This window comes from Hippoglossus stenolepis, chromosome 19, assembly GCF_022539355.2.
Source record: "Hippoglossus stenolepis isolate QCI-W04-F060 chromosome 19, HSTE1.2, whole genome shotgun sequence".
In the NCBI taxonomy this organism is placed as follows: domain Eukaryota; kingdom Metazoa; phylum Chordata; class Actinopteri; order Pleuronectiformes; family Pleuronectidae; genus Hippoglossus; species Hippoglossus stenolepis.
The window spans coordinates 6,243,336-6,259,647 of NC_061501.1; the positions used below are offsets into that span (position 1 = coordinate 6,243,336).

At 41.6% G+C, this 16,312-nt stretch overlaps 1 protein-coding gene across 2 annotated transcripts in view; it reads right to left on the bottom strand.

Annotated features, from left to right (window-relative positions):
- The window catches only part of ahrra (aryl-hydrocarbon receptor repressor a), a 65,711-nt gene that overhangs the window by 14,092 nt on the left and 35,307 nt on the right, over nt 1-16,312 (bottom strand). For both annotated transcript variants that reach the window (XM_035142109.2, XM_035142107.2), the window contains exon 4: nt 3,122-3,237. In XM_035142109.2, coding sequence (XP_034998000.1) covers nt 3,122-3,237 — 116 coding nt within the window. The remainder of the gene's footprint in view (nt 1-3,121; nt 3,238-16,312) is intronic.

The window sequence follows — 16,312 nt, forward strand, 5'->3', positions numbered from 1 at the left end:
TTAACCGCTTCACCTTTCTCCATTCTACTTCCTAGTCAGTAAAATGCCACCGAAAACTCCTGCAACACGTAGTCTTTTTAAGGGACTTTGACATTTGTATTCTCCTGGAACAAATAGACTCCGGACCTTTGACCTGAAAGAGTATGTGCAGGCAAAAACAGTATAGTTCGTATTTGCTTTTACAAACATGGAATACCAACTATACACTACAGATGAATACAGATGTTCATGATGGAATAGGACCATTTATTTTACAGATTAAGCAGCTGAAAAAATGTCTATTCAGCCTTAATACTCATTATTCTATTTTAATTAAAAATAACAAGCAGGCCCATGTGAACAGCCCTTGTTCTTTTAAAGTAGGAAACGAGTTCCAGACATACAGAAGGAGAGTGAGAACCAACTGATACTGGCTGCACTGCACTGCATGCTGTTTTTGTATGTTTTCTCCATTCACATTTCGCTCAGTTCTGCACATACTGAAGCCTTTAGGTAATGGAAACAGGCACCTGCTGCTGGCCTGCTCTGCCACATATCTGCAACTACAACGCCCCCGGCTCCCATAACCACCCCTGGGAGACTAAAAGCTTTGACTTACAAATCTTAAGAGGCGCTTTGCACGCAGAGCCCAAAATAAAATATATGTTCACTAGATTTGGAAGCAGTGGAGAGGGAGGGGGCGGGGGCGAGGGCGGGGGTGGGGGCGTGGAGGAGTGATGGCGGTGGTGGTGGGGCAGCCTTGTCTCGTGTTTCGACAGGGTTTCTTTGGTCTTCCTGCTGTCTCGCTGTCAGAGCGAGATGAAAGTGGCGTTGATGAGGTCATGACAAACACGCCGGCCTGCTACCACCAGAGACACACCCACATCCGACACACATGTACTTGTAGGTTATAACATCATGGGATTCTGCTATATTGAGAGATGGGTTTTTTTCAAACACATGTTGGATATCAGCTAGTGAGTTTCAGCTTCCACTACGATGAAAGCACAGTATTAAATGTGAATAATTTTGCAGAACATAAATAAACAATTCTTTTAATTTTCAGCTATGTTCTGAGCCAAGGCTCCATCGCGGCTCTAGTGGCTCAGTAAAAAGTAAAGTCAGGCCGTCATCTCTATCCCTTTGGATGCACTCCCATGACATTTGATGTGTTTGTTCTTGATGCTTAGAATATGAATCCTATATGATATCGTTGATCCCTGACTCTTCCTCTTGCGCTACCATGGAATGCACAGTTTTTGTTTTGAGTTAACAGTCTCAGGTTATTGCTGTGACGTTTGGGGCAGATATTCATAGACAACAATGCTAACACCCTGCTTAACATAGCCTTGTTATCTTTACCCAAGTTTTCATCCAATTTCCAACTAATTGACAAAGATAATGAAATGGGAGTTGAAGGAAAATGTACGAAACTAATGTGTCAAACCTGATGGAATAACGGTATTTACTCTTGTGTCATATATTATTTTGTGCCTCCTTTTCAGTCCAAATCACTAGTTTCACCTTTTGTGATATCTTAATAATTGTTTTGACTTTGGTTTGTTTCTACTCTTGTTTCTTTAAAAGAAAATTAGAAATGTGCAAAACAGGCGCATTGGAATGGACATAATGTCATTGTGAGCCCCTCAGTTTGTTTTAGAACTTTAAAAAAATATACTTATATACTTATATACTAATATTTTATTTGTATTATTTTATTCAATGTATATCGTACTTATATAGAATAATATAACATCAGTGCAATATATGTGTATATATTTGTATATATATATATATGAATGTGTATGTATATATGCACATATAATGTACCCATATACAAAGGTGCTATTCTAATCATATTAATATACATTTTAACAATACTTTATTTTAAATAATATTTTATAGATTGTAAAAACTGAAAAATTCTTAATAACAAGGCACAGCATTGCTTTGAGGGGCTGAAAATGTATATAAAACTACATACACAATAGAATATGCAATATGTACATACTTTGCATTGACGTATTGGTGAAACGTTTGTACTCAGACATGCACAAGCAGAAGCAGCTGTCACACACAGACAGACAGGATACCAAAGCACACACACAAACACATGCAATGCCACCAAACACACGCACACACAGATATCTGTCTCTTCCCTCTCTTAGGATCCCATCACCATAACAACTATAATGCACAGTTTGCTATGAGGCCCCAGCGCAGGTTGAGTCACGCAATGGGAGGCATCGCATCACTACGGTCAATCTAGCCTTTTGTTTACCATCCCATTGAGACAACCTGACACGTTAAGAGAAGCATCAGTGCATCAGCGCTGCCCTGCTCTGTGTGTGTGCACTCACAGTCGTTGGCCAATGGTCAGTGTCATAATTTGTTGTTTGACAGATAGCCATTAGGGATATTGAGCGTGCAACAATGATCTGATGCTTGAGCAATCCCCCTGTATCCTGATTATGACAACCTGTCTGTTCAGATACCTTCGGCAGAAACAAAGGCCTCTCGAGGAATCTAACCACGACTTTACGCTGTTTTATGTCAAATATTTTCAAAAACATTTTGTCATGCGCAGGTGTGTCCTGATGTCAAGTCAAAGTAACAAGACACAATATGTGCTTCAAAATGATGTGAAATATATGTACGTATAATTAATCTGCAGTTGCACTGATTACTTTTGACAGGCTTGGTGTGTTCTTCTCACTCTCTTATGTTCACTTTCACACATGGCCGCATGCATTCAGACAATGATTCAGACACGCACATACACAAAGCACACATACACACTTCACAGGCTTAAAGTCCCCACCTCCTTCATCAGCTCTGACACTCCTGTCTCACCCCTATGTCACGCAACACCGTGGCTCCACAAAGGGGGTCAGGGCAGAGGGCGAAGGGCAGACTCACACACACACACACACGCACACACACGCATACAAACACAAATGGCCCCCTGACTGGCATGTTTGCAAGCCTGCGAGCGTTTTATTGTTTCATTCACAGTGACTTAATAATAAAAAAGTGTAATTAAAGCACCTTTTGGACAATATTTGTACATGATACACAAACACACACACACATAAATATTCCACAACAAACATATATAAACAACAGCCACGTGGTTTCTTACTTCCAGGAGAAGGCTGCTTTCATTGATGTTGCCCAGTGGAAGACTCTCTTTCCTGGGTTCAGGGTTAGAGGATGCTGGGCTGATGATGTGCTTCCTGGAGGGCTTCTCTTGGTTTGCTATAAAAGAAAGAAGTAGAACGTAAATAGACTGACAAAAGGGACTCAGTGATGGTAACCAGTGGGCTTAAGGATACAAAATGATGACAAAAGTTTGCATTATAACGGCTACAAGTGCATGTGGAAATCGAACATTTTTGTATACAAGCTGGGATATGTGCATGTATTTGCTGTTTAGAGCACTGCGAAGTAAAACCATGCACACCTCATACAGGTCAAATATAATATATTGCTCTGCTGCACACACAATGCAGAGCACACATCAGTGTCAACACAGGAAACATTGAGAACGATAACAATAATGATTCTGTTTTCCAGAGCATGCTCCCCAGTCCCCCGACAACCTCAAACAGCGATACAGCAGCAAGAGAGCTGGACCGACACTCAGACATGTGGCGGACACATTAACTGTATCAGTCCTTTTGCTCAGCACTAATTCCAGGTATTAGTCTGCTTGGTGGGCCTGTCTAACAAGACCAAACATTGGAGGATTTCACGACTTTGCAGGATTGCTCTCACACGATACGACCACATGGACGGCTCTAAGGTTCACAGTGAGGTAGAGGACAGAATCCAGTGTATTTTGGGATGTTTCAATTAAGTTTCAAGTTTTTTTTGTCACATGTTAGTTAACACAAGGTTAACACCACAAAGAAAAGTGTTACATTTTTGTTTTTAATTCAAATATAATCAACAAATTGTATGTTTAAGACAAATGAGAAAATCTAATTCCATGAACAAAGTGTATACTAGTCATTGTACATTTTTCTGAGGTAAGTAAACAAAGAGTGCTGTGTTCTGTGATAGTTAAGTAGTGAGTAGTGACATATGCAGAAACATGTAGATGCAAAAAATTATGTCTAATTAAATCTATCAATATCAACCCTATAAATCCAACTTAATTTGCAGACAAAACATTTGTATCTATAGTGAAAATGAGGTGTCATACAAGCAAAACAGTTTTACAACAAAATGCTAATTGTCAATTCTTTTGTTCCTCTATTTTGTTTAACTCTATTACTGATTATTATTATTATTATTATTATTTAATAAAACTGAATGTAAAGTATTTGACAGCCTCTATCCTGAGATACCCCCCAACACACACACACACACACACACACACACACAATCCATGGAACAAACTACAGCAGGAGAGAGACACTGCTCTTCCTTCATGGACAGACATGTACTTCAGACAAAAAAACTACAATATTTAAAAATAAATGCCAATGTTGTTTATAGTGAAAACTATGACCGGTTTGCAGTTCTGTACTCTGAGCCTGACCTCTGACCTTTATGTGGAACACAAGAGAAAATAAAACCCATGAATCTCAGAGTAGGGTCTCCTGAAGAGTCCTCAAGGGCCTAATGCTAAATGAGGAAGACTAATTCTACTATCTGACAAATACAGTTTATACATTTTCACTCGATGTGATCGATTTAAACGCTGGACTCCAATTCTGTCCTGTCCTGCTCCGCCAAAGTAAGAATAAACAAAAAAAACAAGAAAAACAAGTATCCAACGTAATTCGTTATTCATCAACCTAACCATATGTTGTTTGCCCCCCCTCGCTCCTTCTGAGAAGACGGTCTGCCTACTACCATGCCAGTGTGTGTATGCAATTAGCCTATAAAACTGTGGCGTGCAGAACTGTCACATGTGCATCGGTGATGTGTGCGTTGCGTGTTGGAGGCATGTTTGCGTGTTTCTCTTATGGGTGTGCTGTCAGGGGGCATGTGGCTCACTCCAAGAGATCAGCCCTTCGCTCCGTCACTCATTGTAGCAGGCACAGATTAGTCACGCAACGCACACACACGCACATGCACTCACACACATATATATTCACACACCATAGCCTCATTATGAAAAAACTATCTAAGTGTATATGTATGTATGAATCTTCCGATGCTTCGTATAGACCCCACCCCCACCAAATAACCCCATTACGGCTTCCCTTCCTCCCCCTTTAACCTTTTACCATGTCCTGTCCTCTATCCCTCCCTCCCCCCATCCACCCTTCTTCTACCCTCCTCCTCCTCATCTCGCCACCCTTTCTTTGTTCAACTCGGCATCGCAGGCGATCGACAACCGATTTCGTGATACTGGAAGAGTTTCCTCTACTCTTAACTCCACTCCGAAGCACGCAATGCTAATGCGCCTATTTTTTCTCTTTTCATCCATACATTTTGTTTGGATTAATTTTTTTCAAGTTTAATCATTCATTTCCCCTGCAACAGCAGGTTTATTCACGCTATATGTGGACGAAAAGGCTGCAATAATAAATCTGGTCAGTGGCTGATGAAAACACTGACAGGCAGCTTAATAAACTCATAAATGCCAGTAATAATGTTAAGTATTGTGTCATCACCTTTGCTAGGTGCAAACACACACAAACAAACACACTCAGACAGCCATACACACAGACACACACACACACACACACACACACACAAAACCATTTGCTTCAATCACCGCAATACCATCACACCAGTGGAAACCATTGCGGAGGGAAATGAATCTAATAAGCTTCTTTATTTTTCTTCTTCAACGCCTCGTGTATTTTTGTTTTCTCTCTTACGGCAGATTTTGGAGAGGATGCGGCGTCAGGAAAGACAAACACACGGCATGATTAATTATCGGCACCGGCACTTCCTCCGCCAACAATGCAGGCTTTATTCATCACTGCTCGCGTCTAGCACTTTGCTTTTCTTTGCCTGTATTTTCTCCCTCTTTGGTCTAACAAGGAAAACAGAGTAGGTAATGGCGAGGCGTTTATGTGATGTGTGTGAGGACGGGGTGTTAAGTAAAAAGTGAAAAGGAGAAGCATGTGGATGCTGCCAAAGGGCGAGGCTCAAAAGAGTCTAGCTCCGTTGGTCGGCCAGGTCCGTCTTTCCACTTCCACTGAGTACACAGAATATTAGGGACCACCCAGTAAATATCAAGCTACAGTTTGCCTAAATTTGAACAGGTTGAGTCATAAGTGTCTCAGGACTTCATCCTGCTCAGAGAACACCTCGGATCAGGGAGGAGATGAGTCTGATTTGTTCGTGTGGTGGAAAGAGATGAAGAGTGAGGGCCGCGTCCTCTAATATGAAGCAAGTTCAATTTATCCCGGATATCTTCATTATCATGCTTCACTTCACCCAACATAAACTATCCTGATATTATGGAGCTGGATTACAACTTCCTCAGTTAACTGGGTTTTCTGGCTATGAGTGTGTTCACGTAGAAAAGGCTGAATCTGCAATTTCAAGCAAAATCATAAAGATTTTAGAATGATATAAGAAGTAACGCTGATATCTACAGGTACATTTGCTCAAGTGACGTTTGTCTGCAAGGGTTTCCTTCGGGTTCTCAGGATTCCCCCCACAGTCCAAAAACATGCATGCAATTGGAGACTCTACATTGTCCGTAGTTGTGAATGTGGAGTGTGAGGTATGTTGGCCGTGCATTACACTGGTGACCTGTCCAGGGTGCACCCCGCCTCTCGCCCACTGTCAGCTGGGATTCGCTCCAGCTCCCCCACGACCCTCAAAGGCTGTAAAAGCAGTAATGGAGGGATGATCAATAGAAAGGAAACACTCAAGTGACTGAAAGTTTTTGCTTTTTTATCTGATGATAAACAAACTGTTTTGGTTGGAAGTTTAAGATGTCAGAGGGTTTCTGTTGCCATAGCAGCGAGAAGAGAAGTAGTTTATGTGTAATGCAGTCAATCAACTGAAAAGTTTATTTATAATCATCACAGATGTGGACTTCTTCCCTGTCAGGATCCTGTGGATCCATGAATCTGGTTATCCAGTGATATGATTGGTCTGTACTTGGGCCACTGACAGGTTTTGATCTGTTATCTTGAACTTAACCTGCTCTGGGGCAGGTTAGATGTGCAGCGCAAGTTACCATTGTGATGTGATTACGAAGTGAACCAGCTTCGTAACACTGATAGCCCAGAGTTAAAAACTGAAGTTACCTTGATAACCACTAATCCTTCCAGGTATTACAGGCCCCTGATCTGGCCCCTGAAGACTGGTTATAAAATGTGAAGAGATTTGTGAGTGATTGCTTTCGACTGCTGCGTGCTGCAAGAATGATCTGTGCTGCTCCTGTTCAGGTGAAAAAACAGGTGAAGTTGTGAAATCTTTCACTCCAGTTTGTTTCCAGTGTGTGAGTGTGTGAGTGAGTTGGGTACACGGTCCTTACTAATGACACTGTAATTTCTGCGGCCTCTAGGAGGTAAAGTGGAAGCGTAAGGATGTGTACAGGACAGTCTGGGCGTGTCTTTTCTGTTTTCAACACTCTTGATTCCACTTCCTCCCACACTATCAGAAACAGAAACCCTCCGTAAGAAGAGAGAGAGCCTGCTGAAAGAGGGAGTAAGGGGGCGGCTGTCCCTGCGGGCCTGTAGTGTCACTGACATGCTTTTATTCTGGAGATAATGGCCATAAAACACAAAGAAATGTCTCGCAAAATGATGGAAGAAGCAGGGATGAATATTTCAATGCCATCCTGTACATTAGAGCATTAGATTGCATGAGGGTATGGCATGACATTATGTTGAAGCGTGCTCCTGAGGAGAGTCACATGACTGTAACCATTTTAAAAACCGCGAATACAAGAGTATAGCATGCATACTGAACTGAAGGAGCGGATAATACTCCAGGTCCTTCCTTGAGCATTTGCAACTTGTCCAGCGTAAATGTGCAGTGAGGAGCAGGTTAAGTGTTCATACGTGGTGGCGGCTCATAGACACAGCAGGAGCTGCTGCACGGTCAAAGCAGGCCTGCACACAAACAGGTGGTCACTGTCGAAAGCTTTATACTTGAGGCTGAAATTATTCCCTATCTATCTGAGGTCATTTTAACAAAAGTCGATGAAAGTAACTGGGTGCATTCACTCTACACTGCAAAACGAAAACCAATTTAAAAAATATTACTTCCATTGTCAACACACAAAGGAATCAAGTTTGGTCTAATTTGAAAAAACTTAACTCTAAACCAATTATTTTCATTTAATTTACATTGGCAAACATTTTTTTCAGTGAACATACTAGTTGTTATAAAGATTAATTAGATTTGTCCTACAAATCAATGACCATGATACACTGATGTAGATTAAACTACACAACGCTATATAAAATATACTGTGACCAACTACAACAGTCAACATATGCTACATCGATGGATGAGTAATGATAATCCAATACTACAGTATAGATCAGTTAATGTCCAGGGTCTACCCTCCCGCCTCTCCCCCATGGTAAACTGGGATTGGCTCCAGGCCCCCCCTCTTACAAGCAGTAAAGATAATGGATGGATGGATGGATGGATGGATGGGGTCATTGTTCTGCCTTATGAGTGGTTATGCATCTCATACTTAAAGTACATTTAGTTTCAGATGTTTTACTTTAGTGACTTTTTTAATGCAGGACTTTAACTTGTAATACTATTTTATTTCAGCATTACATTTCTACCATCAAAAAAGCCCTGAGTTACTTTGTCCAAATTCACATCCATAATATCTGATTTCACCTGACTTCAGCAGCGTTGGTGCCATCTCTTGGCAGCTGATCCTCTGTTGTGTGTTTGCTTTTTTTTAAAGAGGAGCTGCAGACCTGAACACGGCAGCACTGTGCAGCACAGCAGTCCCCCCTCCCTCCCTCCCCACCTCTCCCACAAGGCTTGCGTGAGTAGAGAAAACTGTGTGTGTGTGCATATGTGTGTGTTTGAGGTTGGGTTGGCTTACAGCCACCTCCTTTGCCTATTCCCGCCCCCTTCCCTCAGCGCTCCTCTTCTCTCTCTCTCTCCGCAGGCACAGGAAATCCACAGTGGAGAGAGAGCAACACCAACCAAGAGAGAGGGAGAGAGAGAGAGAAGCTGGCTGATCAAGGGCTGGTTGTCACGCGAGCGAGCCGTCTGTCAATCCTCCCCCCCTTCCTCCTGACATGCTGCTGGCTGACTGCCAAGGCCTTGCGTGCAAGCCGGCGAGCCACATTAGCCCATAAAGAATTTCATAATAGCAACAGCTGTTAAATATTGATGACTGCTGGCAAGAGCTCAATGCTGCTCCGCAAAAAGGTTAAGCCTGCACTGTAATGGAAGCTAATACTTCATTATGCCACCGATCAAAAATGTCCGGATCTCGCCCCGTCCAAATCCACGCCTCACTATTTCTACTTTTTCTCTTGTTTTTGAAATGTGGCAAACAGAACGAGTCCCTGAGAGAAAGTTTTGGTTTTTTTCAACTTTTTCTAAAGACAAACAGGGGCCGGAGTTTTGTTTTCCCACCACACTGATTCGATCATCCATCATCCTTGATCACATTATTAATGTAGGATTGAGGGTTATAATCTTTCTGATATTGTTTTTGGTTGCGAATGTTTTTGTTTCCACTGTGACATATAAAATTACTTTTGAAGGGATGGACTGCCAGGAATTACAGCAATTCCCTTTGTCTGTTAACAAACAAAAAAGGACTTTTCGTGGAATCACAAATATTCATCTTTCAGAGGAGATTATAATGTGAGTGAGTGCGTGTTTTTTGTGCATGTGGAGCTGCGAAGGGAAGCATGAAAATAACACTGATGCAGGTCATAAACAAAAGCTTCGTTTGTGCACCTCAACACTAGTGAGAAGGGGAAGTGATATTATGACAAAGCAAGTGGGATCACACAGACTGGAGGTCGGGATGTAAACTCGATTGTTTCCACTTCTCTGTTTTGGTTGGCAGACAGACGCACTCGTCACCATGTTGTGCAGGAGTAACGTGTCTTCACACGAGGCCCTGGGCAAAACAGACTTGTATGGCAACTTCTCACTGCTACTGTATGTGGCTCAACTACACGGTGCATCATAAAACCGGCGCCATGCACTCTCCACACACATACACATGCACACACACACACTGTTATTGTGTATTGTGTGCTATTATAGCAATCATAATGTGAAAGTAATTTAGATGCTACTATAAATAGACATGATGACTGACTGCGGAGCACATGTTTTAATGCGCAGCGTGATGTTTTGTCTTCTGGGAAAATTTGCTTTTCGGATGAACCCCAGCGAAGGAGCGATGCACAAGCAGAGCGAGCTAAAGAGCTGTCTAAACACTCCTAAATTCAGCTTGTCAAGCCTTGGGAGAATTAACCACAACATAAGGCAAACGTGGTGCAATATTTACACAGACAATTACAAAAACTAACAGAATGCAAATGGATGGAGGCCCAAGGAGAGTGTGCTCTACACATGCACACAAACAACACACACACTCTCACACACACAGCCAGCATTCAGGCTCATGTTGCGTGACATGAGGCAGTTATGCCGGGAAGCCTTTTTATTTCACTGTCAATAGTGTACTTTCTAACTGAAGACGCTACAGTTTTGTTTAGTTGCCGGGGATCCGTAATGTTTCACCAGACAAACATCGACGTTGGTCCTCGGTCAGCTCAGCTAGGGGGCACTGAACTACAAACTCCCTCATGACTCACATATATCAACATATAACGCTGCCTGTAGGCAAAAGGACAACACACATGTACACACACTGGTGCAGAAACAAACATACATGGTGGGAGTGTGATTTGTTGGAGTTCTCCACTTGTATCGTTCAAATAGTAACATGATCTGTGCAGTGGAACCTCAGTGTCCAGATGAGTTGTGGGGAAAAATGTAATCGATAGTACAACTTGATCAATGAGAAAATAAATGCAGAGGTTCATATCTAAGATCCACTGCTTTACTTTGAGAAGCATTTGCTCCTGCATGTGTGTACTTCCATGTGTGTATTTGCGTGGTAATGCCATAAATAACTTTTCCTAGAATTCTTGTTTTGATGAGGATGACTGTGGCTTGCTGCTTTCTCAAGGAGCTGGTGGTAAATAAAGGTCGCTTCAGGATCCCCACCTGGCCACAATAGAGCACAAGGCTGCTATTTCTGCACTTGCACAATCTCTTTTTACACAAGCAGTCTGAGATTTAGACGCTTGAACTTAAAAATAGCAAACTTTATGTGCACATCGGCCAGTTGCTGTAAAAGCTCATCACGCTGATCTACGGTTTAATTAGAGATTCATTTGAAATTTAAATGTGTCATGATTCAAAAACAGACAGCAGGCTTGGACACAGGCAGGGTTATGCGAGGTGTATGATTTGGATAAATTATTTATGAAAAACTCTGGAATTTCATGGGGAAATAGACAGATGAAAAGAACCAAAAGGCCTCAGACAATATACAAGTCTTTTAACATGAAGCTCACAACAGGTTTTTCATCAAAAAAGCACCAGCTATACAATATTTTTCACTCCCCTGCTCATTCCAGCTGAAAAAAGAAAGAAGTTAAACTCAGGTGACTAATTATTTGTTTTCTCCCCCTTTAGACCTGCGGCAGTGCTGCTAGAGAGCGGAGGGGGGGCCGAGGAAACACAGAGAGGAGAGGTTATACAGTCCCACATGTTGCGTGACAACTAGTGTCGCTCACAATATTCAAAATAACAGGGAGAGAGAGAGAAGTACAACAAGCCTCAGATTATCCCTCGAACATCCTCCTCCCCTGTCACAACCAACCGTCACTTGTTTTGTGGTCACTGTAAACAGAACACTGCAAAGGTTTTTCTGGAAAAGAACCACACCTATTAATGAAAGGAAAAAAATTTGATTTCAAACATTTTTCGTCATGCATACAGCCTCTCCCTAACAAGGAGGTAATCTGTTAAAAAGATTATGGTGCCGTTTCGGCTCATTGAGGCAAATAATAATGGGCAGATGGTCCCGCAGGCTGAATCCATATGGGAGGGTAACTACACTAATGCCGCTGTAGCACGCAATGCTAAACAAATGCTAACCACTGAGACGACTATGGAAAGAGTGCTTTACAAGTTCAACAAGTCCTACTGGTTTGCTGAACTTTTACTTGGGAAAGCATCATATTTGTGGAGGAAAAGGACTTAATGCTCTAATGAGTTAAGTTGTACTGGGGTGAAATGACCACAGCATGCAAAGCCAAGCAGAGAGGGGTGGAAAAAGCCCAGAAATACTTTTATAATACTCTAATGTTGCTGTGAAGTCCGTGAAAACCAGTATTCAACTTTGTGACAGTATATTTATTCTAAAGGGGATTAAAATGCTTTATTAAGCCTAAAAAGAAGGAAACCACACTTAAACCTTAACTTTTTAAATTATAGTCTGTTTACTGTACATTCTCACACACACAGGCACATAAATACACACACACACACACACGTACACACGGACACAAAAAGGCCCCACCAATGTGTAATTAAATGGGTGTGAGGTGGTTAATGTGTCCAGGGTTGAGCAGGATCAAGTGATAGCAATGATGCTACTCATGCTTTATGCATGAAAGCCATTAACTTGTCAGTCAGAACACACTGTAAGAGGTGTTATGTATCTATTGTGCTAGTGTGTGTCCAAGAGCAACCCGTGAATCAGGTAACCTAGAGCAATAGCACAACGCAGTCTCTTCAGAATAAAAGCATATTTTTGTCACATCTATCCATTTATGATCTCATATTCTAAAAGAATTAACTCCATCATGGTTAGAATAAGTAAAGTAATTTGTTCTCATTCCATACAGGTTTATCGAAAAGCAGGATCTCTGCACTGGACAAAGGTATGAATAACATTTTTTTTTGTGTGCAGCCAAACAGCTCCAACCTGATTTGATTTTACTTAACGTTACCTGCCAGCTTCACTTTAACCTGAGTGACTCGTCTCCCGTGCTCCTCACCAGCAATATGACACAACAATTTGGCCTCTGACAGAGCTAATTCATTAAGCGACACGCTAACCCAACAGTAATCTGATTATCTTGCTCCTAACACCTCCGCCCTGTGCTGCATGGTATTAGGCCCCGGGGGCGGTGGATGTTCGCAGGAACATCCCACAGGCATCTCATCTGCCATGACATCAGGAAATCAAACATTTGTTAGAAAAACTAATACACGACCATGCATGGCAAAAATGCAATTCGAAAAAAAGTGCTTGGCTTTAATATTGCCTTTTTAACTTCTGATTTTGATAGATATTTGTTAAAACCTCATTCAAATTCATCTTATCAAAAACTTTTTTTCTGCCCCAGGATGATCTAATCAGTGTTCTTAAAGCTTCTCCACCCTAATAACATTAAAACTAGTAGAACTAGTACAAATGATAGTCAGCTGCATGGCAGCATCAATCCAGCAACAATAGCTCAAACTCTTGGAAACCTCTGGTATTTGCTCAGTGGGCAGGTGAAAATAAGCGAGGTGAGTCCAGCCTGATACCTACTGTCAGTTCTGGACGTATCGTGACTGTCCACTTCACATTCTCCCATCTGTGCCCATTGCATGTCATCGCAGCGCTCTAATCCAAGCTTGTTTATACTAACAGTATTTGCACCGATCACTTCATTTGGCACAGGGAGGGAGGACATGTACCCCCTGTGTTATCGCCCAGCAGGCGATATTTGTATATGGGTGTGTGGTGCCTGTGTGTGAGTGTGTGTGTTTGTGTGTGAGTGAAGGATATAGGCGGGCGGATGGGCTTGATGGGGAGTGATGGTGGGATCACGCAAGCCTGCTAAAAGAGGCAAAGTCAGGGGAGAGTCACGCATGGTAGGGCTTTGCTGTAGATGCCACTCAGTTGCCACTCGACTTCCTGGCATCTGGTGTTAGCGTGATGCTACGAGTGTATATATGTATGTGTGTGTTTAATTCCCAACCAACTGAGGAGATTTTCAGAGTGTAAACAAACACCGACTTGTCTGCCCGCCCCCAAACAGGCTGTCGCTCCGAACAGGAAGACTATTTTTCCTCACTGAACATGCGAAGCCGCCAACTGTGGCGCACTCTACCATGATCCCTCTCGAGGAAATTGACTGCATGGAGGGAAGACTGACTGATGTCGAGCTGGATGTGCACAAGGAAGATGAAAGTTTTTAGATAGAAATCCTTCATCAACATCAGTTTACTATACTTTACTAGACAAACATTATTGTCTATATTGTTTTCCGTGGCCCTGGAAGATTAATAACCCTGATGATGTCATCTTAAGTGCATTATGGGAAACGCAGGATCCTCTGTTTTGAAACTTGACCCTCGGGAGAAAAGTCAAAATACCGCAGCTTCTTTTTGTTCTGTGAGCAGCCAGAAGTGTTGAAATCTTTAAACAGCTTAACACCTGACTTTTTAACCTGGTTTACTCTGTTAGGATTTTTAGTATGTGTATTTTTTATCCCATTTTATTGACACTTATTTCTTCTTTATTGTACTGGTTAATGTTTAGATTTGTTTTTTATAACTTTTAAAATCTATTTTATGATATCTAATCCTCAACATTTATATATGTTTTGTCTATTTTTGGCTCACCAGTCAATTGTGAAGCACTTTGAACTGCACTCACCTGGATAAAAGGTTAAAAATAAAGTTGACTGATTAATTAATTCTGCTACACCAGTTTTTTTCTTTAAATATATTTCTTGTGAGTTTTCCATTTATCACTGTAAGGCCTGTGGATATTCCATTAAAATAAAACATTTGCAATACCGATTCCCTTTCTTTACAAAAATCCATCTACAACATTTTTTTTTTTTATCTGTGTGTAAATATTTGTGTATATTTATTGTGTATTTGAATCAGAGAAGGGCAGGGGTTGTTTTGGACAGCGAGGTCGACTGCAGCGGGGCACAGCAGGGTCAGCAGACACAGCTGAGTGTCCCTATCCACTGACCCAAAAGCCTTTGTTCCCCTGAAGCGCACACACAGACACAAACACAAACCCTGAGCTGTACGTTGAGCTGGTTCTTTGTGGAAGGAAAGCAGCTGAAGAAAATTGTTCGCACTAAAGGAAAACAAGATTGACCACTGAAACTGGGGCGATCACGTTCGTTTTCATTCTTCTTTTAAAGGTTGATTGCTGCAGAATGATGGCAGGTGACAAAAAACATCCTCCAGTTCTTTTCATTTCAATTGTCATTTAGCAAACAGATTAATAAGAGAAATTTAGTTTTTTTATTTGAGTTTTGAAAAGAAAACTGTAGATCTAAAATATTCAGTTGCTAAATCGTGCTGTGTACGACGTAGGCATCTCCAGATGGTAAAGAGGAGCACTGTATTGCAGAGGCAGAAGAAAAATGTGGAAAAAGTTACTGAAAAAAATATTGCAAGCTAATTTGATTTATGTAAAAAGTAGGTAACATCCAGTCATTACATAATTAGATTTGCGGAGATTTATGTTACTTATGAAGGCAGCGGCTGGATGAAATGCAAGATGAGATTATGTGCATCTGATATTTGTTTTCAAGATGGAGATAGAAATGTAATCAAACAGAAATGGATGCACGTATCCATCAGTCTTCAAAAAACACCACTGGTTAGGGCACGGAGTCCTTACATGACTTCTGGAAGTGTTTTAGTTTTCTAAAAATAGTGAGTGCCACAGATCCAAAGGTTCAGATCGGGAAAGCTTGAACATTTGAGCAGAAATCATAACGTATACTGAATGTGGAACATCAGGATCTTAATGTGCGACACACTTCTCAAACAGCCCCTGCAATTATCGCCTCCACACTAATGATGCTCACATCTCTCTCTGTGTCCGTAAACCACCACTTGGCCTCGGCAGCTGGTAAACCTCCGCTCCGAATCTTTGGTGTCGCCCCACAGCTGAAACCTGTGGGCAACGCTGCTGGACCAGCGCCCGCATCCACTTATCTGTAACTGCAGTTAGGCTCTTTTCATGCTGGTGGTTGTACATCAGTCTCTGTGCCTCTATGGGTTTGAGGAATTCTCTTGAACCTCCTGGGCTGTTAAACTAAAACCGAGCTTTCTGCTCCTGATATGGTAAGATTCTGTTATTAATGTTTATTTAACAGTGCTACTCAACCCCATCTATTCATCTACATAATTTTTGTTCTTTCATTGACATAATCCAAATTTCTTTCATGAGTAGCTGCACCTCATCAAGTCTCATAAAATGTCTCTATTTTTCTCATCTCCTCTTTCCTTCAATGTTTCAAAAACCCAGTTTTGTTGAGTTCAGGATTCTGCATCATCATCTAGTCAAATCTATTTGTGGCAC